Source organism: Somniosus microcephalus, unplaced genomic scaffold (genome assembly GCF_052327205.1).
Source record: "Somniosus microcephalus isolate GS21.2 unplaced genomic scaffold, FLI_Smic_1.0 unresolved_chr9, whole genome shotgun sequence".
NCBI classification, from domain to species: domain Eukaryota; kingdom Metazoa; phylum Chordata; class Chondrichthyes; order Squaliformes; family Somniosidae; genus Somniosus; species Somniosus microcephalus.
Genome location: NW_028225187.1, coordinates 3,334,442 through 3,359,543, shown reverse-complemented (window position 1 = coordinate 3,359,543; position 25,102 = coordinate 3,334,442). Strand labels below are relative to the sequence as shown.

General features: G+C 49.6%; 1 protein-coding gene across 1 annotated transcript; it reads right to left on the bottom strand.

The window, feature by feature from the left end:
• Positions 1-215: 215 nt before the first annotated feature.
• Positions 216-4,756, bottom strand: LOC147084227 (uncharacterized). The gene is made up of 2 exons (XM_085979475.1): positions 4,547-4,756; positions 216-2,311 (listed from the first exon to the last, which is right to left on the bottom strand). Exon 2 carries the CDS (start codon positions 2,200-2,202, stop codon positions 817-819), a length of 1,386 nt encoding a protein of 461 aa, XP_085835601.1. The 5' UTR covers positions 2,203-2,311; positions 4,547-4,756; the 3' UTR covers positions 216-816.
• Between the last annotated feature and the right edge of the window lie 20,346 nt (positions 4,757-25,102).

The window sequence follows — 25,102 nt, the reverse complement described above, 5'->3', positions numbered from 1 at the left end:
AATAGTTTCTCTCTATCTACCCTATCTGTTCCCCTTAATATCCTGAAAACTTCGATCAGATGACCCCTTAACTTTCTAAATTCCAGGGAATACAACCCTAATTTGTGTAATCCCTCCTCGTAACGTAACCCTTGAAGTCCGGGTATCATTCTGGTAAACCTACGCTGCACTCCCTCCAAGGCCAATATATCCTTCCTAAGGTGTGGTGCCTAGAACTGCTCACAGTGCTCCAGGTGTGGTCTAACCAGGGTTTTGTACAGCTGCAGAGTTTTGGCCTCAGCTGGAGTCTTGTGTACAGTTCTGGGCACCACACTTTAGGAAGGATGTCAAGGCCTTGGAGAGGGTGCAGAGGAGGTTGACCAGGATGGTACCAGGGATGAGGGACTTCAGTTATGTGGAGAGACTGGAGAAGCTGGGATTGTTCCCCTTAGAGCAGAGAAGGTTAAGAGGAGACCTAATAGAGGTGTTCAAAATGATGAGGGGTTTTGATCGAGCAAGTAGGGAGAAACTGTTCACTCTGGCAAGTGGGTTGGTAACCAAAGGTCACAGATTTAAAATAGTTACTAAAAGAACTATAGGTGAAATGAGGAGAATTGTTTTCGTACAGAGGGTTGTTCAGATCTGGAACGCACCATCTGAAAGGATGCTGGAATCAGGTTCCACAGGAATTTTCAAACAGTAATTGGATGAGTCCTTAAAGAGGACTAGTTTGCAGAGTTCTGGGGATAAAGCTGGGGTGTGGGACTAAATTGGACAGCTCTTTCAAAGACACGATGGGCACAGACACGATGGGCCGAATCACCTCCTTCTGTGCTGTTAGATTCTATGATCAGTGTGAAGTCGCTGGTGTGTCAGCAGGTTGGATGACTGAGTGAATCCCTTCCCACACACGGAGCAGGTGAGCGGTCTCTCCCCAGTGTGAACTCGCTGATGTGTCAGCAGGTGGGATGACTGAGTGAATCCCTTCCCACACACGGAGCAGGTGAACGGTCTCTCCCCAGTGTGAACTCGCTGATGTAGCAGCAGGTGGTATGAATTAGCGAATCCCTTCCCACACACGGAGCAGGTGAACGGCCTCTCCCCAGTGTGTCGGTGTTGGTGTTTCTTGAGCTCCCCGGAGCTTTTAAAACTCTTCCCACACTCAGAACATTGAAAGAGTCTCTCCCCAGTGTGAACTCGCTGGTGTCCCTTCAGCTCCCCGGAGCTTTTAAAGCTCTTCCCACAGTCAGAACATTTAAAGGGCCTCTCGTCAGTGTGAACTCGCTGATGTATCAGCAGGTTGGATGACTGAGTGAATCCCTTCCCACACACGGAGCAGGTGAACGGTCTCTCCCCAGTGTGAACTCGCTGATGTAGCAGCAGGTGGGATGAATGAGCGAATCCCTTCCCACACACGGAGCAGGTGAATGGACTCTCCCCAGTGTGAACTCGCTGATGTACCAGCAGGTGGGATGAATGAGCGAATCCCTTCCCACACACAGAGCATCTGAACGGCCTCTCCCCCGTGTGTAGGTGTTGGTGTCTCTTGAGCTCCCCGGAGCTTTTAAAACTCTTCCCACACTCAGAACATTGAAAGAGTCTCTCCCCAGTGTGAACTCGCTGGTGTCCCTTCAGCTCCCCGGAGCTTTTAAAGCTCTTCCCACAGTCAGAACATTTAAAGGGCCTCTCGTCAGTGTGAACTCGCTGATGTGTCAGCAGGTTGGATGACTGAGTGAATCCCTTCCCACACACAGAGCAGGTGAACGGCCTCTCCCCAGTGTGTAGGCGCCAGTGTCTCTTCAGATAATGAGCGCTTTTAAAGCTCTTCCCACAGTCAGAACATGGAAATGGTCTCTCATCAGTGTGGACAAGTTGGTGCTGCTTTAGTTCCCTGGGGTTTTTAAAACTCTTCCCACAGTCAGGACACTGAAATGGTCTCTCCCCAGTGTGAACTCCCTGGTGTGTTTGCAGGTGGGATGAACAAACAAATCCCTTTCCACACACGGAGCAGGTGAACAGACTGTCCCTGGTGTGACTGTGCCGTTGAACTTCCAATGCTGACGGGGAACTGAAGCCCTTCCCGCCGTCCCCACCTTTACCCGGTTTCTCCCTGGTGTGACGGTGCACGTGTCTCACCAGGTCAAGCGATCGGCTGAATCCGCGTCCACACACTGAACACGTGTGCGGTTTGTCTGCGTTGCGATCCCTGCTCTCTCCTTCCATGTGCAAAGGCCGATGATATTCAGGTCCTGATGAATCCAGCGACTCTGTCAGATCTTGACGTGATGTTTGGTCTGAGCTTCCCGCCTGTGACTGCTCCACTTCTATAACCCTGTAAATTGAGATCAGAAAAGGATCAGAGGCAAACTGTTGTTTAATTTTCCCCTTTCCGAACCTAGGGGCAGTGAAGCTGATTTTCAGGCCCCAGGTTGGTTGAAAGGATCAGCAGTAAAGGCGGCTGTAATGCACACAAGCCCCCGCGCTCCAGAAAGCACTCTGTTGACTCCGAGTCCCGCGCATGTGCTCATGGCCCCCGCGCTCTCCTTCCTGCTCTACAATCGCCCGTCCCGATCGGTCCGCAACACGCATGCTCAGCACACAAAACCCCGCGGTTGGAACATCGGGCGTGCATGCGGAGCCGCAACATCTGGTACGTGTGAGCGGCTCAGGTGGGGGCGAGTCGGTGTTTCGCCTCAGCCACAGGGAGGTGCGTATGCGCAGGACGACCCAACATTCTTCCCGTCAGCAATCACTCCCTCATTTCTTTAATAAAAACAGAAAATGCTGGAAATACTCAGCAGGTCAGGCAGCATCTGTGGAGAGAGAAACAGAGTTAACGTTTCAGGTCGATGACCTTTCGTCAGAACTGCTTGCTCTTTAGTGTCAGCCAGTGGCTCAGTGGGTAGCACTCGCGCCTCTGAGTCAGAAAGTTGTGGGTTCATAGTCCCACTCCAGAGACTTGAGCACAAAAATCCAGGCTGACACTCCAGTGCAGTGCTGAGGGAGTGCGGCACTGTCGGAGGTGCCGTCTTTCAGATGAGATGTTAAATTGAGGTCCTGTTTGCTCTCTCAGGTGGATGTAAAAGATCCCATGGCATTATTTCAGGAAAGAAAGACTTGCATTTAGATAGTGCCACCAGATATCCTAAAGTGCTTTACAGCCAATGAAGTACTACAATGAAGTAGTCACTGTTGTAATGTGGGAAAGAGCAGGGGAATTATCCCCAGTGTCCTAGCCAATGTTTATCCCTCAATCACCATAAAAAAATGATAGATTATCTGGTCATTATCACATTGCTGTCTGTGGGAGCTTGCTGTGCGCTAATTTACTGCCACATTTCCTACATTACAACAGTGACTACACTGCAAAAGTACTTCATTAGCTGTAAAGTACTTTGGGACGTCCGGTGGTGGTGAAAGGCGCTATATAAATGCAAGTCTTTCTTCCTTCACTGGTCTCACCAGCAACCTCTTCTGGCGGTTGCTGGATTGACAGCCGAGAGTCCGCGCATGCGCACAGGGAGCAGTGGTTTGGGCCGAGTCCGGCACAGCGACCCCTCCCGGTCACCAAGGGTAACAACCGCGCATGCCCAGAGGAGACCAACCCCCCTCCCCCACTCGGAGCTGCACCTGCGCACTCGGATCCTGCCGGACGGAGTCGGCGCGGGGCCATTCCGGGGAAAGGCCTTGGTGTCGGTTCCAGAGTCGCGATCGGTGACGCGAAGTGAGTTTTCTCCGCTCCGATTGGGTGGAGAATGGCGCGGGGTGGATCGGGAGAGAATCGAGAGAAATAGAAAAACCAGAGAGTCTGCGAGGCTCCGGACCGAGCGGCGGCACTTGGACGGTGCACGTGATCTCCTCGGGGACACGTCACCCGGGCCCGCAGCCTGATTGACGGCAGCTTCCCACCAATAGGGAGCGAGCGGGGCGAGGCTGGAGGAGCGAGCCGGCGGCGGGTCCTCCAACCAATCGGGGAGCCCGAGGGGCGGGACTAGCGCCGGCTGATTGTCTGATCCGCAGGGCAGCGAGTTTCTCCAGTCCCTTGTTCAGGGCCCGGGGCGGCTGTGGGCCTTTATTCCCCGCATTGGACACAAGGCTCTTTGGCTCAGGCACAGGGTGACGTCGCACTGAAACTTTCCGCTCTCCTTTACAAAGATGGCTCTTTGTCTCAGGCACAGGGTGACGTCGCACTGAAACTTTCCGCTCTCCTTTACAAAGATGGCTCTTTGTCTCAGGCACAGGGTGACGTCGCACTGAAACTTTCTGTCCTCCTTTACAAAGGTGGCTCTTTGTCTCAGGCATAGGGTGACGTCGCACTGGAACTTTCCGCTCTCCTTTACAAAGATGGCTCTTTGCCTCAGGCACAGGGTGACATTGCACTGAAACTTTCCGTCCTCCTTTACAAAGATGGCTGCCGTTAACCTGGGCCTGTAAGGGGAAGAAATCCCCACAACTGCAAACACGGGATCTTCAGGTTATTATTCGGGGGCTTGCCTCCTGCACGAGTTGTTTATGAAGCCTCCCCACCCACCTACCGGTCCATTACTCCCTCCGTCGCGATTCTTACCCGCTGCACCATCGCCCTCCCGGCTTCAGCTCCTCTCCATCTCCAGTAACGCACTGCGCATGCTCAATATACCGGCACCTCCCGCGCCTGCGCACTGGGCTCTTGTAGTCTGGGTGCGGCACGTGGTCCACTGCAGGGAATGCTGGGTAAAAGACCAGATTAGTGAATGGAACATGATTTACTGTGATCAGATTGAGGACTGAACCATGTTCATTCTAGTAGTCATGGTTTGTTTCTGCTGATCTTAATAACCCCTGTATCTGCGCTGGAGATTAATATTCTGTTTAAATAGTGAATAAATAAAGCTCGAGGAACAGCACCTCATCTTTCGATTCGGCACTTTACAGCCTTCTGGACTCAACATTGAGTTCAACAATTTCAGACTTTAACCCTTACTCCCATTTTTCATGCTGTATGATTTTGCCATTCCCCATTTGCAACATTTTCCAAGACTCGGTTTCACAGCCACATCTCTTTCCTCAGCACCTGTCTCCAGTTCCAACTTATTCCACGTGGATTCCAACTGAACTTCCACCCTTCGTGTTTCAGATCCACCCAGGATAACTTTCCTGCCTCTTACCTTAGCAATATCTGTTACATCTCCAGCTTTTTCCAGTTCTGATGAAGGGTCGCAGACCTGAAACGTTAACTCTGTTTCTCTCTCCACGGATCCTGCCTGGCCTGCTGAGTATTTCCAGCATTTTCTGTTGTTATTTCAGTGAATAAATAAGCTTTGTTTCAAACACAGTGTGTCAAATATTTGATTTCTCCATGATAAGAGAAGACGAATTGATGTTCTGTTCCAGACTGTTTAATTTTTGGGCCTTTTCTTACTCGAGATTATTTCCATTCTCATCTCGTTCGCCTTCTACCACATCAAACCCCAAGCTTGATCCGTTTGAGTACACGACTTGTGGGTGTCATAGAATGAACTGTAGTCATAGAGTCATAGAGTTATACAGCACGGAAAGAGGCCCTTCGGCCCATCGCGTCGGTGCCGGCCATCAAGCCCTGTCTAACCTAATCCCATTTTCCAGCGTTTGGTCCGTAGCCTTGTATGCAATGGCATTTCAAGTGCTCATCCAAATGCTTCTTGACTGTTGTGAGGGTTTCTGCCTCCACCATCCTTTCAGACAGTGAGTTCCAGATTCCAACCACCCTCTGGGTGAAAAATTTCTTCCTCAAATCCCCTCTAAACCTCCTGCCCCTTACCTTGAATCTATGCCCCCTTGTTATTGACCCCTCTACTAAGGGAAAAAGCTCCTTTCTATCTACCCTATCTATGCCCCTCATAATTTTGTACACCTCAATCAGGTCCCCCCTCAGCCTTCTCTGCTCCAAGGAAAACAACCCCAGCCTGTCCAGTCTCTCTTCATAGCTGAAGCGCTCCAGCCCAGGTAACATCCTGGTGAATCTCCTCTGCACCCTCTCCAAAGCAATCACATCCTTCCTATAGTGTGGCGACCAGAACTGCACACAGTATTCCAGCTGTGGCCTAACTAGCGTTTTATACAGCTCCATCATAACCTCCCTGCTCTTATATTCTATGCCTCGGCTAATGAAGGCAAGTATCCCATATGCCTTTTTAACCACCTTATCCACCTGTTCTGCTGCCTTCAGGGATCTATGTACATGCACACCAAGGTCCCTCTGACCCTCCGCCTTACCTAGGGTCTTAACATTCATTGTGTATTCCCTTGCCTTGTTAGTCCCTCCAAAGTGCATCACCTCGCACTTTTCCAGGTTAAATTCCATTTGCCACTGTTCCGCCCATCTGACCAACCCATCTATATCGTCCTGCAGACTGAGACTACCCTCCTCGCTATTTAGCACCTGATGCGCTATCAATAACTCAAAAGACTGAGATTAAGCGAGTAATTAACAGGCTTTTATTAACAAGAGAATGAAGGTGTGCCTCGAGTGGTCGACCGGTCCAGAATACAAAGGGGCTGCGGAGCAGTCACCTTTACACCAGGATTTGTGGGAGGAGTCAGCCGAGGCATGTACAGGCATGTACACAGTGGAATACAAACAGTGGTTTACCACCCCACCAATTTTCGTGTCATCTGCGAACTTACTTATCATACCTTTTACATTCACATCCAAATCATTAATGTAGACCACAAACAGCAAGGGACCTGTAAAGTCTGTGGTTTGTGCAGTTAATTACGACACAGACTTCAGGAGTAACATACAACAGGACTTTACTATTCGAAGGTCAGGGCGAATCTGCCCAATAAAACCTGCCACAGCACTTATATACTGGTGTGGTCACTGTCGGTATTACAGTATACAGAAGCCAAACAAGTAGTGCCACACCTAAAGTAGTTCTCTTAAAGGTGAACGGTTACATACAATAGTTCTCTTAAAGGTAGACGGGTACATACACTACAATCCTCCCTTTTTAGCTTACAACATACTGATTTCCCATTAAACATACATTATAACATATATACAACTTTATGCAAGACAGTTCACAGATTCAGTCTCTCTGGAGGTTTCCGGACTCTGTCCGGATAACGCCTCAGTGGTGTCGTCATTCCCGGCGGGGTAGTAGGTGCTTCTGGCAAAGTCGATTTGGCTTGAAAGACAGTCTCAGGTTCCTCTGATTCCAGTATTACCAGATCGGAGGTAGGTGTTCTGGGTATCTCTGTTTCAACAGTAACCGGGTAAGGTGGTGAAGTAGGCTGGCCATTTGTGGCTGACCCTATGATCTGGTCAACATGGCGCCTTATTATACTGTCCCCAAGGTCCACCGTATACATCAACGGGCCTAGCCTTTTTCCAATAGTTCCAGGCTGCCATTTCTCGGTACGGTAGTCCCGGGCCAAAACTTGTTGACCTATCTGAAAAGATCTAGTGGCCCTTTCATTCATGCCCTGGAATTGCCGGTTCTCTACGTCCCTTCTGACGTTTGGCTTGAGCAAATCCAGCCGGCATCTTAGTCGTCTATTAAAAAACATCATGGCGGGAGTTTGATTTGTGACCGCATGTGTTGCATTCCTGTACGCCAACAAGAAGCTATCCACCTTATGTTGTAAGTTAATGTCTTCATTACCCATGGCCTTTATGGCCTTCTTGAAGGTCTGGACAAACCTTTCAGCCAATCCATTGGAGGCGGGATGGTACGGGGCTGACGTGTAGTGCTTAACCCCATTGCTCTTTAAGAATTTCTTGAATTCTTCGGACACAAATTGCGGTCCATTATCAGAACAGATCTGTTCCGGCAGGCCATTCCTAGCAAACATAGTCCTTAACACTGTGATGGTTTTTTCTGTGGTGGTGGTGGTGATCTTTATTACCTCCGGCCACTTGGAGTGTGCATCCACCGCTATTAGGAACATTGAGTCCATAAATGGACCAGCAAAGTCGATGTGTACCCTTTGCCAAGGAGATGAGGGCCACTCCCATGGATGCAGAGGAGCCTGTGGTGGCGCGTTCTGAACCTTCTGACATCCTAGGCAGTTCTTAGTGATTTCTTCGATGTCTCCATCAATGCCTGGCCACCATACAAACGCTCTTGCTAGGTTCTTCATCTTCACTCCACCCAGATGTCCCTCGTGCAGCTCCTTTAACACCTTCTTTTGAAGTTTGGGTGGAATCACCACTCTAGATCCACACATCAGGGTTCCTCGACACACTGACAGCTGTTCTTTCCTCTGTGAAAATGCTTGCAGCATTGATTCGCCCTGTGCTGGCCATCCCTCCACCGTTAAATCATAGACTCGTGAAAGAGTCGGGTCATTTCTTGTTTCATTTTCGATCATCGAATTTGTTATTGGTAGACACTCCACTATGGATGAGTGGAACATCTCTACCGGGTCCAATGTAGTCGCTTCTTCTACTATCGGCAATGGCAAGCGCGATAACCCATCAGCATTTCCATGCTGTTTGGACCTTTTGTATTCTATGTCATATTGGTGTGCCCCAAGTAACACGGACCACCTTTGTAACCTTTGTGCTGTCATGGTGGAAACGGCCTTGTTTGGGTTGAATATGGACACCAACGGCTGGTGGTCTGTCAGTAATGTGAACTTCTTACCTTGCAGGTAATGATTGAATTTCTTCACGCCCCACACAAGGCTGAGGGCCTCCCTATCTATTTGAGCATAATTTCGCTCCGCGGAGGTCAATGATCGGGACGCGAATGCCACTGGCCTTTCCGAGCCATTTGGTAACTTGTGTGAAAGTACTGCTCCAATTCCATAAGGGGAAGCATCACAAGCTAGACGAAGGGGTAACGTTGGGTTGAAATGAGCCAACACTTCTTCAGAGGTAATCAACTCCTTGCTTCTGCGAAAAGCCTTTTTACATTCCTCACTCCACTTCCATGGTATTTCTTTCCGCAACAGAGCATTCAGCGGATGCAGCACCGTGGATAGATTTGGCAGAAACTTGTGATAATAATTAATCAACCCCAAGAATGATCTTAACTGTGATACGTTTTCTGGAGCGGGGGCCTTCACGACAGCTTCTATCTTGTCAGGTGACTTGTGCAGCCCCTCTCGGTCAATGACATGACCGCAGTACGAGATCCGTTTTTGGAAAAACTCACACTTCTTGCGATTGACTCGAAGGCCATATTCCTTCAACCTGGTGAGCACCAGTTTCAAATTTGTGAGGTGTTCTTCCTCGTCTTCTCCCGTAATCAGGATATCGTCTAAGTAGCACTGCGTGCTTGGAATTCCTTGTAATACCTGCTCCATGGCCCTCTGCCAAATTACTGGAGCCGAAGCTACCCCAAAAACCAGTCTATTATAACGATACAAGCCTCTGTGTGTGTTGATGGTGAGGTACTGGCGTGACTCTTCCTCGACTTCCATTTGTAAGTATGCCTGAGCCAGGTCTATCTTGGTGAAGTGTTTCCCTCCAGCTAACGAAGCAAAGATATCTTCGATCCGCGGAAGCGGGTATTGTACCGTGTGCAGCACCGGATTCACTGTGATCTTGAAGTCTCCGCAGATGCGGACCTTCCCTGGTCCCCCTGGCTTATTACTTGAAGACTTCATGACGGGAACAATGGGCGTGGCCCACTCACTCCAGTCCACTTTTGACAGTACCCCTGATCGTTCAAGTTCTTCCAGTTCTGCCTCCACAGCTGGTCGTATGGCGTAAGGGACCGATCTGGCTTTGAAAAATTTTGGGCTTGCATGTTCTGCAATCTTAACCTTTGCTTTAATTCCTCGCAGTGTTCCCAGTCCTTGCTGGAATACCTCTTTAGCTTCGTCCAATATTCTGGACAACCGTTCAGGTTTGACCTCTTCCTTTCCGTCATGGTGTTTAGTGAATGCCAGTCTATCTTTATTTTCCGGATCCACTCTCGTCTCAGAAGTGGTGGACCTCCCTCAGGCAACACATACAGGTCCATCCTTTGGTGATCTTTGTCCTTGTATCTCACCTTGACTTCTATCTTTCCGATGGGGAATACTTTGTGCCCCGTGTATATCTGCAGTACTAGTTCCGTATCCCGCAGTGGAATATGCTTGAATAACTTTTTATAGTCATGCTTATTCATGACCGTCAGCGCCGATCCGGTGTCCACTTCCATTTTCACTTGGACTTTTGCAATCTGTAGTGTGATCCAGATAGTTTGTCGGTCAGCTTCGTTACTCACATTGTGAATTCTCAGACTATCCAGTCCTTTGCAGTTGGAGTGTGAGTCCGACTTCTGTTCCTCCGGACTCTTCCTAGTCACCTCCTGTACCTTTCTGTACCACTTTTGTGGTGACTCATTATTGTTGGTCTTCTTTCCTGACCGGCATACCTTAGCTATGTGACCGAGCTTGCCACATTTCCTACATTCTTGGTTTTTAAACCAGCATTGGTTCTGGTCGTGTGTTGTCTTCCCACAACGATAGCATTTCGTTGTACCCGAAGTAATTTGTTGCACCGAGTGCCGCTGCCTTTAGCTGCATTTCCGCAGTTCCTTTCACTGCGGCTTCGTTTGATGCTGCGATAAGGAGAGCCTTATCAAGTGTAAGATCGTTCTCTTCGAGCAGTCGTTTTTGTGTTTCTTCCTTCAACATTCCGCACACGAATTTGTCTCTCAGTGCCTCTTCCAGGTTGTCCCTAAACTGACAGTCTTTCGCTAGCCTACGCAGTTCAATCAGGTACTCCGCGTTGCTTTCCTCTTTCCATTGCGTTCTCGCATAAAATTTTGATCGTTCCACTAACATCAGTGGTTCGGGGTTAAAATGATCCTTCAGGACAGCAACAATATTCGTGAAAGACTGATCCGCCGGTTTAGCTGGTGATAGAAGATGCTTCAATAACCCGAATGTGTTCGCACCCATTGTGTTAAGTAAGGTTAAAGCTTTTTCATCATTTGCTATTTTATTAGCCTTACAATGTATCTCAATGCGTTCCACGTACGTGGCCCAGTCTTCTATCTCAGAATTAAAATCGTTGATGTTACCACGCTTAGGCATCTTCCTCTCCTTGGGAACAATACAAGTATTTCTTTAAATTATTATTTTTTTCTAAGATGGCGGTTTCCCGCTCTTATTTCCTCTCCCCGCCCACTTCAATGGCGGTTTCCCGCTTCTGTCTTCTTCCCCGCCTAATGGCGGCTTCCCGCGTTTCTTCCCTGGCGGGAGGGGTACACTTTCCCCACGGGCGACGGCCGCTGGCTTTCAGGTTCACAGCCTGCGCGTCGGCTTCAAGGCTTTCCCCTTTTTTTTTTCCTGGCAGGGCAACCGGCTCTGGGTACCCCGTTGACGGCGAACAGGTTCAGCCGCTGGGCTGGCTCTCGCACAGTTCCCCTTGCTCGGCTCTGTCTGTCTCTCCCGCTCGCTCGGCTCTACCGGCGCTGGGTACACCCCGTTGACGGAGGACAGTTCAGCCGCTGGACTGGCTCTCGCGCTGTCTCTCTTGGTCGGCTCTGCCTCTCCCGCTTGCTCGGCTCCCAATCGCACCTCCCAGCCCTCTCGCAGTCCGGTGCTTCCCTCCCCGGCTGCGGCTGAGTTTCTCTCTTCCCGCGCCTACGCTCCCGGTCGCAGCGCTTCGTGGCTTCGGTCACTGCCCGGCTTTTCCCCGCCGGTCGCGGACTAGCTGTCTCACGACGCCGTTGGACCCGACTTTTTTTTTATTGTCCGGCTCCTTCCCCCCTCGACCGTGGTCGAGTGCACAGCCCTTATCCTCCGGCTATTCTTTTCACTTTCCCTTACTCACAGTCACCGTGGCCGCCTTGCTTCTTGCTGATCGGCTCACTCCGCACCGTGGCAGAAGGGACAGTCAGTGCCTGTTGCTGATGGAAGTTTTTGTCGCTAAAGTCTTCCTCCTTTCTATTGCTGCAGCCTCGAGGTTTTCTCCCAGCAGAACGACGAGGGCGGTTGCCTCTTTTCGACGCTCTTTAGTTGCTTTGGAAGTATTGTTGCCGCAGGGTACGATCGGACTCGTCGCCACTGTAAAGTCTGTGGTTTATGCAGTTAATTACGACACAGACTTCAGGAGTAACATACAACAGGACTTTACTATTCGAAGGTCAGGGCGAATCTGCCCAATAAAACCTGCCACAGCACTTATATACCGGTGTGGTCACTGTCGGTATTACAGTATACAGAAGCCAAACAAGTAGTGCCACACCTAAAGTAGTTCTCTTAAAGGTGAACGGTTACATACAATAGTTCTCTTAAAGGTAGACGGGTACATACACTACAGGACCCAGCACCGATCCCTGCGGTACCCCACTGGACACAGGCTTCCAGTCACAAAAACAACCTTCGACCATCACCCTCTGCCTTCTGCCACATCCACTGCACTACCCTCATCCACACACCTAGTCACCCCCTCAAAAAAATTCAATCAAATTAGTCAGACATGATCTTCCGTTGACAAGGCCATGCTGACTATCCCTGATTAATTCTTGCCTCTCTAAGTGGAGACTAATTTTGTCCCTCAGAATTTTTTCCAATAATTTCCCTACCACTGATGTTAGGCTCACTGGCCTGTAGTTCACTGGTTTATCCCTACTACCCTTCTTGAATAATGGTACTAGATTAGCTGTTCTCCAGTCCTCTGGCACATCCCCTGTGGCCAGAGAGGTTCTGAAAATTTGTGTTAGAGCCCCTGCAATCTCCTCTTTTGCCTCACACAGCAGCCTGGGATACATCTCATCCGGGCCTGGGGATTTATCCACTTTTAAGCCTGCTAGAACCGCCAATACCTCCTCCCTCTCGATGCTAATATGTTCGAGTATATCACAGTCCCCCTGCCCTATTTCTATGTTTACATCGTCCTTCTCCATAGTGAAAACAGATGCAAAAAATTCATTTAGAACCCCACCTACATCTTCCGGCTCCACACACAGATTGCCACTTTGGTCCCTAATGGGCCCTACTCTTTCCCTAGTTATCCTCTTACCCTTAATATACATAAAACACCTTAGGATTTTCCTTTATTTTGCTCGCCAGTGTTATTTCATGGCCCCTCCTCGCTCTCCTAATTTCTTTTTTAAGTATCCCCCTGCACTTTTTATACTCCTCTAGGGCTTCCTCTGTCTTTAGTCCTTTGTATCTGCCAAAAGCCCTCCTTTTTTTCCTAATCCATTCTCGTATATCCCTTGACATCCAAGGTTCCCTGGGGTTTTTGGGCCCACCCTTGACCTTTACAGGACCATGTTGCCATTGTACGATCTCAATTTCCCTTCTGAAAGACTCCCATTGCTTCGATGCGGATTTTCCTACAAGTAGCTGATCCCAGTCCACTTTGGCCAGATCCTGCCTTATCCTATTAAAATCGGCCTTCCCCCAATTTAGAACCTTTATTTCCGGTCCATCTCTGTCCTTTTCCATGACTACCTTAAATCTCACTGAATTATGGTCACTGTCACCAAAGTGCTCTCCTACTAACACTTCTTCCACTTGGCCGGCCACATTCCCTAGAATTAGGTCCAGTACTGCCCCCTCTCTTGTAGGGCTTTCTACATAACAACAGAAATTGCTGGAAAAACTCAGCAGGTCAGGCAACATCCGTGGAGAGAAATTTGAGTTGACGTTTCGGGTTGGACCCTTCTTCAAAACTGGAAAGAAAAGAAACTAGATCGAAGGCAGGGCTGCGATCGGACAAAAGAATAAAAGAAACAAAAGAAGTAAAAGAGATTAGAAGCTAGATGAGATGGTAATAGGCTGGGATTAGGTGTAAAGTGTACTGGCAGGGCAAAAGATAGCTGCCAGGTGTGAGAGAGAAACAAAAGGAAAGGGGGGGGGGGAAAGGAGTGGAACAATTACAAGAGGAAATGAAATGGGGGCCGAGCTTATGATCTGAAATTGTTGAACTCGATATTGAGTCCGGAAGGCTGCAGACTGCCTAATCAGAAGATGAGATGCTGTTCCTCGAGTTTACGTTGAGCTTCCGTGGAACAATACAAGAGGCCAAGGACGGTGAGGTCCGAGTGGGAATGGAGCGGTGAATTAAAATGACAGGCGACCGGAAGCTCGGGGTCACCCTTACAGACTGAACGGAGGTGTTCCGCAAAGCGGTCACCCAATCTGCGTTTGGTCTCCCCAATGGTCCATCTCCAGGACCAGTGCGTATCTGAGTCAATGGGACTCTCTCTGACCTTTCTCCCCAGTCCATCTCCAGGACCAGTGTGTATCTGAGTCAATGGGTCTCTCTCTGACCTTTCTCCCTAGTCCATCTCCAGGACCAGTGTGTATCTGAGTCAATGGGACCCTCTCTGAATTTTCTCCCCAGTCCATCTCCAGGACCAGTGTGTATCTGGGTCAATGGGACTCTCTCTGACCTTTCTCCCCAGTCCATCTCCAGGACCAGTGTGTATCTGAGTCAATGGGACTCTCTCTGACCTTTCTCCCCAGTCCATCTCCAGGACCAGTGCGTATCTGAGTCAATGGGACTCTCTCTGACCTTTCTCCCCAGTCCATCTCCAGGACCAGTGTGTATCTGAGTCAATGGGACTCTCTCTGACCTTTCTCCCCAGTCCATCTCCAGGACCAGTGTGTATCTGAGTCAATGGGACTCTCTCTGACCTTTCTCCCCAGTCCATCTCCAGGACCAGTGCGTATCTGAGTCAATGGGACTCTCTCTGACCTTTCTCCCCAGTTCATCTCCAGGACCAGTGCGTATCTGAGTCAATGGGACTCTCTCTGACCTTTCTCCCCAGTCCATCTCCAGGACCAGTGTATATCACAGCGTCGGCGGGAAACTCGAGCGGCAGAGCGGGGCTATAAAAGGCCCCAGAGACCAGGTAAAGCCTCACAGCGTCGGCGGGAAATTGAGCGGCAGAGCGGGGCTATAAAAGGCCCCAGAGACCAGGTAAAGCCTCACAGCGTCGGTGGGAATCTCGAGCGGCAGAGCGGGCTATAAAAGGCCCCAGAGACCAGGTAAGGTCTCACAGCGTCAGCGGGAATCTCGAGCGGCAGAGCGGGGCTATAAAAGGACCCAGAGACCCAGGTAAGGCCTCACAGTGTCGGCGGGAATCTCGAGCGGCAGAGCGGGGCTATAAAAGGACCCAGAGACCAGGTAAGGCCTGTGTCGGCGGGAATCTCGAGCGGCAGAGCGGGGCTATAAAAGGACCCAGAGACCAGGTAAGGCCTCACAGTGTCGGCGGGAATCTCGAGCGGCAGAGCGGGACTATAAAAGGCCCCAGAGACCAGGTAAGGCCTCACAGTGTCGGCGGGAATCTCGAGCGGCAGAGCGGGGCTATAAAAGGCCCCAGAGACCATGTGGAAATGTGAATAAAATGGACGATGAATTGGCTTACAAAAATGGCTTCGCACAAGGAAAGTCTAGATTAGATTAAAGAGCAGCCCCAGCTTTGCAAAGTGCAAAGCTAGCAGAAAAGAGAGACACCTGCCCCAGCCTGCGGCCAAGTGTTAACGAGCAATAAAGGTCACTGAAAGGGCTGAACTGCTAGCTAGAAGATGACTGACTAGCTATTGTGCGGTGCCCAATCACGATCCGGTACTTCAGGAAGGCATATGCAGCAGTGAGACAAGTCAGGACTTGCCCGCCAGACTGAAGACCAGATCATGGCCAAACTGAAAGGGCTTAAGTGATCCCCATTGGAGAACGCTTGTTGCCAGGGAAGTGATGTAATGACCCTTGTCCCACCGTATAAAAGGGGCTTCCCTACCGGTATTCGCTCTTAGCCAGAAGACGTGTGGATCATCAAGAGAGTCAGACACCTCCCGGGGACGTAAATGCTGGCAACACGTGCCTAACCCGGTGTGACTCTCGGGACACGAATGTACTGTAAAAGACCTCAATATACTGTGTGACCACTGCGAACAGTTGGAAGTAATAAAATGTTGTTTTAACTCTCTGAACCCTCGAGCCGGAAATCATTCTTCGTACTACGGAACTCAAGACGAATACCAGGAAAACCCGGTTCTAACAACCAGGTAAGGCCTCACAGCGTCGGCGGGAAACTCGAGCGACAGAGCGGGGCTATAAAAGGCCCCAGAGACCAGGTAAGGCCTCACAGCGTCGGTGGGAATCTCGAGCGGCAGAGCGGGGCTATAAAAGGCCCCAGAGACCCAGGTAAGGCCTTACAGCGTCGGCGGGAATCTCGAGCGGCAGAGCGGGGCTATAAAAGGCCCCAGAGACCAGGTAAGGCCTCACAGCGTCGGTGGGAATCTCGAGCGGCAGAGCGGGGCTATAAAAGGCCCCAGAGACCAGGTAAGGCCTCAGAGCGTCGGCGGGAATCTCGAGCGGCAGAGCGGGGCTATAAAAGGACCCAGAGACCCAGGTAAGGCCTCACAGTGTCGGTGGGAATCTCGAGCGGCAGAGCGGGGCTATAAAAGGCCCCAGAGACCCAGGTAAGGCCTCACAGTGTCGGCGGGAAACTCGAGCGGCAGAGCGGGGCTGTAAAAGGACCCAGAGACCAGGTAAGGCCTCACAGCGTCGGCGGGAATCTCGAGCGGCAGAGCGGGGCTATAAAAGGACCCAGAGACCAGGTAAGGCCTCACAGTGTCGGCGGGAATCTCGAGCGGCAGAGCGGGGCTATAAAAGGCTCCAGAGACCAGGTAAGGCCTCACAGCGTCGGCGGGAATCTCGAGCGGCAGAGCGGGGCTATAAAAGGCCCCAGAGACCAGGTAAGGCCTCACAGCGTCGGTGGGAATCTCGAGCGGCAGAGCGGGGCTATAAAAGGCCCCAGAGACCAGGTAAGGCCAACCAGTCTCCGAACTCGGAGGGAAGGAGAGAGGTAAAAATTAATCCAAGTGTGACGTCATCAGAAAGCGGGTAAGTGATTGGTTGGTAGGTATTTCTCTTTTTTTTTAAGCTTAAACTCTGATTTATAGTTTCTAAGGTGCAATATTCATCATCTAGAATCAGAGCAGAGGGTATTTAAAAATAATATTAATAAACATAATTAATTACATAGAATGGGAGATCAGGTGATGTGTTGCTGCTGCAATATGTGGGAGCTGGTGGACATCATTGATGCTCACGGTGATCACATTTGCAGTAAGTGTTGGCTGCTCGAGGAATTCCGGCTCCGTGTTGAAGAGCTGGAGTCCGAGCTTCAAACACTGAGACATATCAGGGAGGGGGAGAGTTACCTGGACTCTGTGTATCACGAGGTAGTCACATCAATTAGATTAATTAATTCAGATGTAGTCCGTGGCCAGGGACTAGAAGTGAGGCAGGTACGGGGATCCAGGAGGTAGTGTTGGAGGAGCCGCAGCCCTTGCTCTTGTCCAACAGGTTTGAGGCTCTTACTCCCTGTGAGGATGGGAACAGGGACTGCGGGGAGGATGAGCAACTTGGCCACAGCACCGTGGAGCCGGGGGCCATTCAAGTGGGGGGAGTTAAAAGAAATGTTGTAGTGGTAGGGGATAGTATCGTTAGGGGGATAGATAGAGTTCTTTGCAGCCGAGAGCGAGAGTCCTGAAGGCTGTGTTGCCTGCCCGGTGCCAGGGTTAAGGACATCTCCTCTGGGCTGGAGAGAAACTTGGAGTGGGAGGGGGAGGATCCAGTTGTCGTGGTCCATGTTGGTACCAACGACATAGATAGGACAAGGAAGGAGGTTCTGCTGAGGGAGTTTGAGCAGCTAGGGGCCAAATTAAAAAGCAGAACCACAAGGGTAATAATCTCTGGATTACTACCTGAGCCACGTGCAAATTTGGCTAGGGTAAATAAAATTAGAGAGTTAAATGCGTGGCTCAAAGACTGGTGTGGGAGAAATGGGTTTTGCTTCCTGGGACACTGGCATCAGTACTGGGACAGGAGACAGCTGTTCCGTTGGGATGGACTTCACTTGGCCAGTGCTGGGACTGGAATCCTGGCGAATCGAATAACTAGGGCTGTTGAGAGGGCTTTAAACTAATTAGTGGGGGGGAGGTTTTAAGAGAGCGAAAAATAAAAATGACAGCGGAGAAGGCAATAGAGCAAGGTAGCAGTGGGGGAATTAAAAACCAGAGCATGTCAGGAAGGGACAGAATGAATAATGATAAAGGTAAAGTAGTAAAAGGGGTAAAAGCAGGAATAAATTGTCAGAAAACATATTTGAAAGTTCTTTATCTGAATGCATGCAGCATTCGTAACAAAATTGATGAGTTGACGGTGCAAATAACTACACATGGGTATGATCTGGTGGCCATTACGGAAACATGGCTGCAAGATAATCATGACTGGGAACTAAACATACAAGGGTATTTGACAATTAGGAAGGACAGACAGGAAGGAAAGGGAGGTGGGGTTGCTATGTTAATCAAGGATGGAATCACTGCAATAGTCAGAAATGATATTGGGTCAAAGGATCAGGATAGTGAAACAGTTTGGGTGGAGATAAGGAATAATAAGAGGAAAAAGTCACTAGTGGGTGTAGTCTATAGGCCTCCTAACAGTTGCAACTCTGCTGGTCGGAGTATAAATCAGGAAATAGTTGGGGCTTGTAATAAGGGAACAGCTATAATCATGGGGGATTTTAACTTTCATATTGACTGGACTAATCAAATTGGGCATGGCAGCATTGAGGAAGAGTTCATAGAGTGCATTAGGGACGGGTTCCCTGAGCAGTATGTAACTGAACCAACCAGGGGGCAGGCAATCTTAGATCGGGTCCTGCGTAATGAGACAGGATTAATAAAAAATGTCCTAGTAAAGGATCCCCTTGGACTGAGTGACCATAATATGGTTGAATTCCAAATTCAGTTTGAGGGTGAGAGAGTTGGAACTCAAACCAGCGTACTAAGCTTAAATAAAGGAGACTATGAAGGTATGAGAGTAGAATTGACTAAAGTGGACTGGGAAAACAGATTAAAGTGTAAGACGGCACAAGAGCAGTGGTCTACATTCAAGGAGACATTTCACATCTTTCAAGATAAATATATTCCACTGAGGAAAAAGGGGAGTAAAAGAAAAGACAGCCATCCGTGGCTTAGTAAAGTAATAAAGGATAGTATCCGACTGAAAACAAGGGCATATAAAGTAGCCAAATCTAGTGGGAGGATAGAAGATTGGGAAGCATTTAAAAGCCAGCAAACAATAACTAGAAGATTAATTAAGAAAGGGAAGATAGATTATGAAAGTAAACTAGCAAAAAATATAAAAACAGATAGCAAGAGTTTCTACAGCTATATAAAAAGAAAAAGGGTGGCTAAAGTGAACGTTGGTCCCTTAGAGGATGGGACCGGGAAACTAGTGATGGGGAACATGGAGATGGCAAAGACACTAAACAAATATTTTGTATCAGTCTTAACAGTAGAGGACACTAAAAATATCCCAACACTGGACAAACAGGGGGCAATGGGGGGGCAGGAACTAAACACGATTAAAATCACTAAGGAGATGGTACTCAGTAAAATAATGGGACTTAAGGCGGATAAATCCCCCGGACCTGATGGCCTACATCCTAGGGTCTTGAGAGAAGTGGCGGTAGGGATTGTGGATGCATTGGTGATCATTTTCCAGAACTCCCTGGACTCAGGAAAGGTCCCGGCAGATTGGAAAACTGCTAATGTAACACCCTTATTCAAGAAGGGAAGTAGACAAAAAGCTGGAAACTATAGACCAGTTAGCCTAACATCTGTGGTTGGCAAAATGTTGGAGTCCATTATTAAGGAAACAGTAACAGAGCATTTGGATAAACATAATTTAATAGGACAGAGTCAGCATGGTTTTACGAAGGGGAAGTCATGTTTGACAAATTTGCTCGAATTCTTTGAGGATGTAACATACAGGGTGGATAAAGGGGAACCAGCGGATGTAGTGTATTTGGACTTCCAAAAGGCATTTGACAAGGTTCCACACAAAAGATTACTGATCAAGATAAAAAATCACGGGATTGGGGGTAATATACTGGCATGGGTGGAAGATTGGCTATCTAACAGAAAACAAAGAGTTGGGATAAATGGTTCGTTCTCGGGCTGGCAATCAGTAACTAGTGGTGTTCTGCAGGGGTCAGTGCTGGGACCCCAACTCTTTACAATCTATATTAACGATTTGGAAGAAGGGACCGAGTGCAACATATCCAAGTTTGCCGACAATACAAAGATGGGAGGGAAAGCAGTGAGTGAGGCGGACATAAAAAACCTGCAAAAGGACATAGACAGGCTAAGTGAGTGGGCAGAGATTTGGCAGATGCAATATAATGTTGGAAAGTGTGAGGTTATGCACTTTGGCAGAAAAAATCAAAGAGCAAGTTATTATCTAAATGGAGAGAAACTGCAAAGTACTACAGTACAAAGGGATCTGGGGGTCCTGGTGCATGAAACACAAAAAGTTAGTATGCAGGTGCAGCAGGTGATCAGGAAGGCCAATGGAATCTTGGCTTTTATTGCAAGGGGGATGGAGTATAAAAACAGGGAAGTCTTGCTGCAGTTATACAGGGTATTGGTGAGGCCACACCTGGAATACTGCGTGCAGTTTTGGTTTCCATATTTAAGAAAAGATATACTTGCCCTTGAGGCGGTTCAGAGAAGGTTCACTCGGTTGATTCCGGAGATGAGGGGGTTGACTTATGAGGAAAGGTTGAGTAGGTTGGGCCTCTACTCATTGGAGTTCAGAAGAATGAGAGGCGAACTTATCGAAACATATAAGATTGTGAGGGGGCTTGATCGGGTGGATGCGGTGAGGATGTTTCCACTGATGGGTGAGACTAGAACTAGGGGGCATAATCTTAGAATAAGGGGCTGCCCTTTCAAAACTGAGATGAGGAGAAACTCCTTCACTGAGAGGGTAGTAAATCTATGGAATTTGCTACCTCAGAGAGCTGTGGAAGCTGCGACATTAAATAAATTTAAAACGGAGATAGACATTTTCCTAGCAGAAAAGGGAATTAGAGGTTACGGGGAGAGGGCAGGGAAGTGGACGTGAGTCTAGGTTCAGATCAGCCATGATCCTATTGAATGGCGGAGCAGGCCCGAGGGGCCATATGGCCTACTCCTGCTCCTTATGTTCTTAATAGGACTCTCTCTGACCTTTCTCCCCAGTCCATCTCCAGGACCAGTGTGTATCTGAGTCAATGGGACTCTCTCTGACCTTTCTCCCCAGTCCATCTCCAGGACCAGTGTGTATCTGAGTCAATGGGACTCTCTCTGACCTTTCTCCCCAGTCCATCTCCAGGACCAGTGTGTATCTGAGTCAATGGGACTCTCTCTGACCTTTCTCCCCAGTCCATCTCCAGGGCCAGTGTGTATCTGAGTCAATGAGACTCTCTCTGACCTTTCTCCCCAGTCCATCTCCAGGACCAGTGTGTATCTGAGTCAATGGGACTCTCTCTGACCTTTCTCCCCAGTCCATCTCCAGGACCAGTGTGTACCTGAGTCAATGGGACTCTCTCTGACCTTTCTCCCCAGTCCATCTCCAGGACCAGTGTGTATCTGAGTCAATGGGACACTCTCTGACCTTTCTCCCCAGTCCATCTCCAGGACCAGTGTGTATCTGAGTCAATGGGACTCTCTCTGACCATTCTCCCCAGTCCATCTCCAGGACCAGTGTGTATCTGAGTCAATGAGACTCTCTCTGACCTTTCTCCCCAGTCCATCTCCAGGGCCAGTGTGTATCTGAGTCAATGGGACTCTCTGACCTTTCTCCCCAGTCTATCTCCAGGACCAGTGTGTATCTGAGTCAATGGGACTCTCTGACCTTTCTCCCCAGTCCATCTCCAGGACCAGTGTGTATCTGAGTCAATGGGACTCTCTGACCTTTCTCCCCAGTCTACCTCCAGGACCAGTGTGTATCTGAGTCAATGGGACTCTCTCTGACCTTTCTCCCCAGTCCATCTCCAGGACCAGTGTGTATCTGAGTCAATGGGACTCTCTCTGACCTTTCTCCCCAGTCCATCTCCAGGACCAGTGTGTATCTGAGTCAATGGGACTCTCTCTGACCTTTCTCCCCAGTCTATCTCCAGGACCAGTGTGTAAATGAGTCAATGGGACTCTCTCGGACCTTTCTCCCCAGTCCATCTCCAGGGCCAGTGTGTATCTGAGTCAATGGGACTCTCTCTGACCTTTCTCCCCAGTCCATCTCCAGGACCAGTGTGCATCTGAGTCAATGGGACTCTCTGACCTTTGTCCCCGTTCCATCTCCAGGACCAGTGTGTATCTGAGTCAATGGGACTCTCTCTGACCTTTCTCCCCAGTCCATCTCCAGGACCAGTGAGTATCTGAGTCAATGGGACTCTCTCTGACCTTTCTCCCCAGTCCATCTCCAGGACCAGTGTGTATCTGAGTCAATGGGACTCTCTGACCTTTCTCCCCAGTCCATCTCCAGGACCAGTGTGTATCTGAGTCAATGGGACTCTCTCTGACCTTTCTCCCCAGTCCATCTCCAGGGCCAGTGTGTATCTGAGTCAATGGGACTCTCTCTGACCTTTCTCCCCGGTCCATCTCCAGGACCAGTGTGTATCTGAGTCAATGGGACTCTCTCTGACCTTTCTCCCCAGTCCATCTCCAGGACCAGTGTGTATCTGAGTCAATGGGACTCTCTCTGACCATTCTCTCCAGTCCATCTCCAGGACCAGTGTGTATCTGAGTCAATGAGACTCTCTCTGACCTTTCTCCCCAGTCCATCTCCAGGACCAGTGTGTATCTGAGTCAATGGGAGACTCTCTGACCTTTCTCCCCAGTCCATCTCCAGGACCAGTGTGTATCTGAGTCAATGGGACTCTCTCTGACCTTTCTCCCCAGTCCATCTCCAGGACCAGAGTGTATCTGAGTCAATGGGACTCTCTCTGACCTTTCTCCCCAGTCCATCTCCAGGGCCAGTGTGTATCTGAGTCAATGGGACTCTCTGACCTTTCTCCCCAGTCTATCTCCAGGACCAGTGTGTATCTGAGTCAATGGGACTCTCTGACCTTTCTCCCCAGTCCATCTCCAGGACCAGTGTGTATCTGAGTCAATGGGACTCTCTGACCTTTCTCCCCAGTCTACCTCCAGGACCAGTGTGTATCTGAGTCAATGGGACTCTCTCTGACCTTTCTCCCCAGTCCATCTCCAGGACCAGTGTGTATCTGAGTCAATGGGACTCTCTCTGACCTTTCTCCCCAGTCCATCTCCAGGACCAGTGTGTATCTGAGTCAATGGGACTCTCTCTGACCTTTCTCCCCAGTCTATCTCCAGGACCAGTGTGTAAATGAGTCAATGGGACTCTCTCGGACCTTTCTCCCCAGTCCATCTCCAGGGCCAGTGTGTATCTGAGTCAATGGGACTCTCTCTGACCTTTCTCCCCAGTCCATCTCCAGGACCAGTATGTATCTGAGTCACTGGGACTCTCTCTGACCTTTCTCCCCAGTCCATCTCCAGGACCAGTGTGTATCTGAGTCAATGGGACTCTCTCTGACCTTTCTCCCCAGTCCATCTCCAGGACCAGTGTGTATCTGAGTCAATGGGACTCTCTCTGACCTTTCTCCCCAGTCCATCTCCAGGACCAGTGTGTATCTGAGTCAATGGGACTCTCTCTGACCTTTCTCCCCAGTCCATCTCCAGGGCCAGTGTGTATCTGAGTCAATGAGACTCTCTCTGACCTTTCTCCCCAGTCCATCTCCAGGACCAGTGTGTATCTGAGTCAATGGGACTCTCTCTGACCTTTCTCCCCAGTCCATCTCCAGGACCAGTGTGTACCTGAGTCAATGGGACTCTCTCTGACCTTTCTCCCCAGTCCATCTCCAGGACCAGTGTGTATCTGAGTCAATGGGACACTCTCTGACCTTTCTCCCCAGTCCATCTCCAGGACCAGTGTGTATCTGAGTCAATGGGACTCTCTCTGACCATTCTCCCCAGTCCATCTCCAGGACCAGTGTGTATCTGAGTCAATGAGACTCTCTCTGACCTTTCTCCCCAGTCCATCTCCAGGGCCAGTGTGTATCTGAGTCAATGGGACTCTCTGACCTTTCTCCCCAGTCTATCTCCAGGACCAGTGTGTATCTGAGTCAATGGGACTCTCTGACCTTTCTCCCCAGTCCATCTCCAGGACCAGTGTGTATCTGAGTCAATGGGACTCTCTGACCTTTCTCCCCAGTCTACCTCCAGGACCAGTGTGTATCTGAGTCAATGGGACTCTCTCTGACCTTTCTCCCCAGTCCATCTCCAGGACCAGTGTGTATCTGAGTCAATGGGACTCTCTCTGACCTTTCTCCCCAGTCCATCTCCAGGACCAGTGTGTATCTGAGTCAATGGGACTCTCTCTGACCTTTCTCCCCAGTCTATCTCCAGGACCAGTGTGTAAATGAGTCAATGGGGCTCTCTCGGACCTTTCTCCCCAGTCCATCTCCAGGGCCAGTGTGTATCTGAGTCAATGGGACTCTCTCTGACCTTTCTCCCCAGTCCATCTCCAGGACCAGTGTGCATCTGAGTCAATGGGACTCTCTGACCTTTGTCCCCGTTCCATCTCCAGGACCAGTGTGTATCTGAGTCAATGGGACTCTCTCTGACCTTTCTCCCCAGTCCATCTCCAGGACCAGTGTGTATCTGAGTCAATGGGACTCTCTGACCTTTCTCCCCAGTCTATCTCCAGGACCAGTGTGTATCTGAGTCAATGGGACTCTCTCTGACCTTTCTCCCCAGTCCATCTCCAGGACCAGTGTGTATCTGAGTCAATGGGACTCTCTGACCTTTCTCCCCAGTCCATCTCCAGGACCAGTGTGTATCTGAGTCAATGGGACTCTCTCTGACCTTTCTCCCCAGTCCATCTCCAGGGCCAGTGTGTATCTGAGTCAATGGGACTCTCTCTGACCTTTCTCCCCGGTCCATCTCCAGGACCAGTGTGTATCTGAGTCAATGGGACTCTCTCTGACCTTTCTCCCCAGTCCATCTCCAGGACCAGTGTGTATCTGAGTCAATGGGACTCTCTCTGACCATTCTCTCCAGTCCATCTCCAGGACCAGTGTGTATCTGAGTCAATGAGACTCTCTCTGACCTTTCTCCCCAGTCCATCTCCAGGACCAGTGTGTATCTGAGTCAATGGGAGACTCTCTGACCTTTCTCCCCAGTCCATCTCCAGGACCAGTGTGTATCTGAGTCAATGGGACTCTCTCTGACCTTTCTCCCCAGTCCATCTCCAGGACCAGAGTGTATCTGAGTCAATGGGACTCTCTGACCTTTCTCCCCAGTCCATCTCCAGGACCAGTGTGTATCTGAGTCAATGGGACTCTCT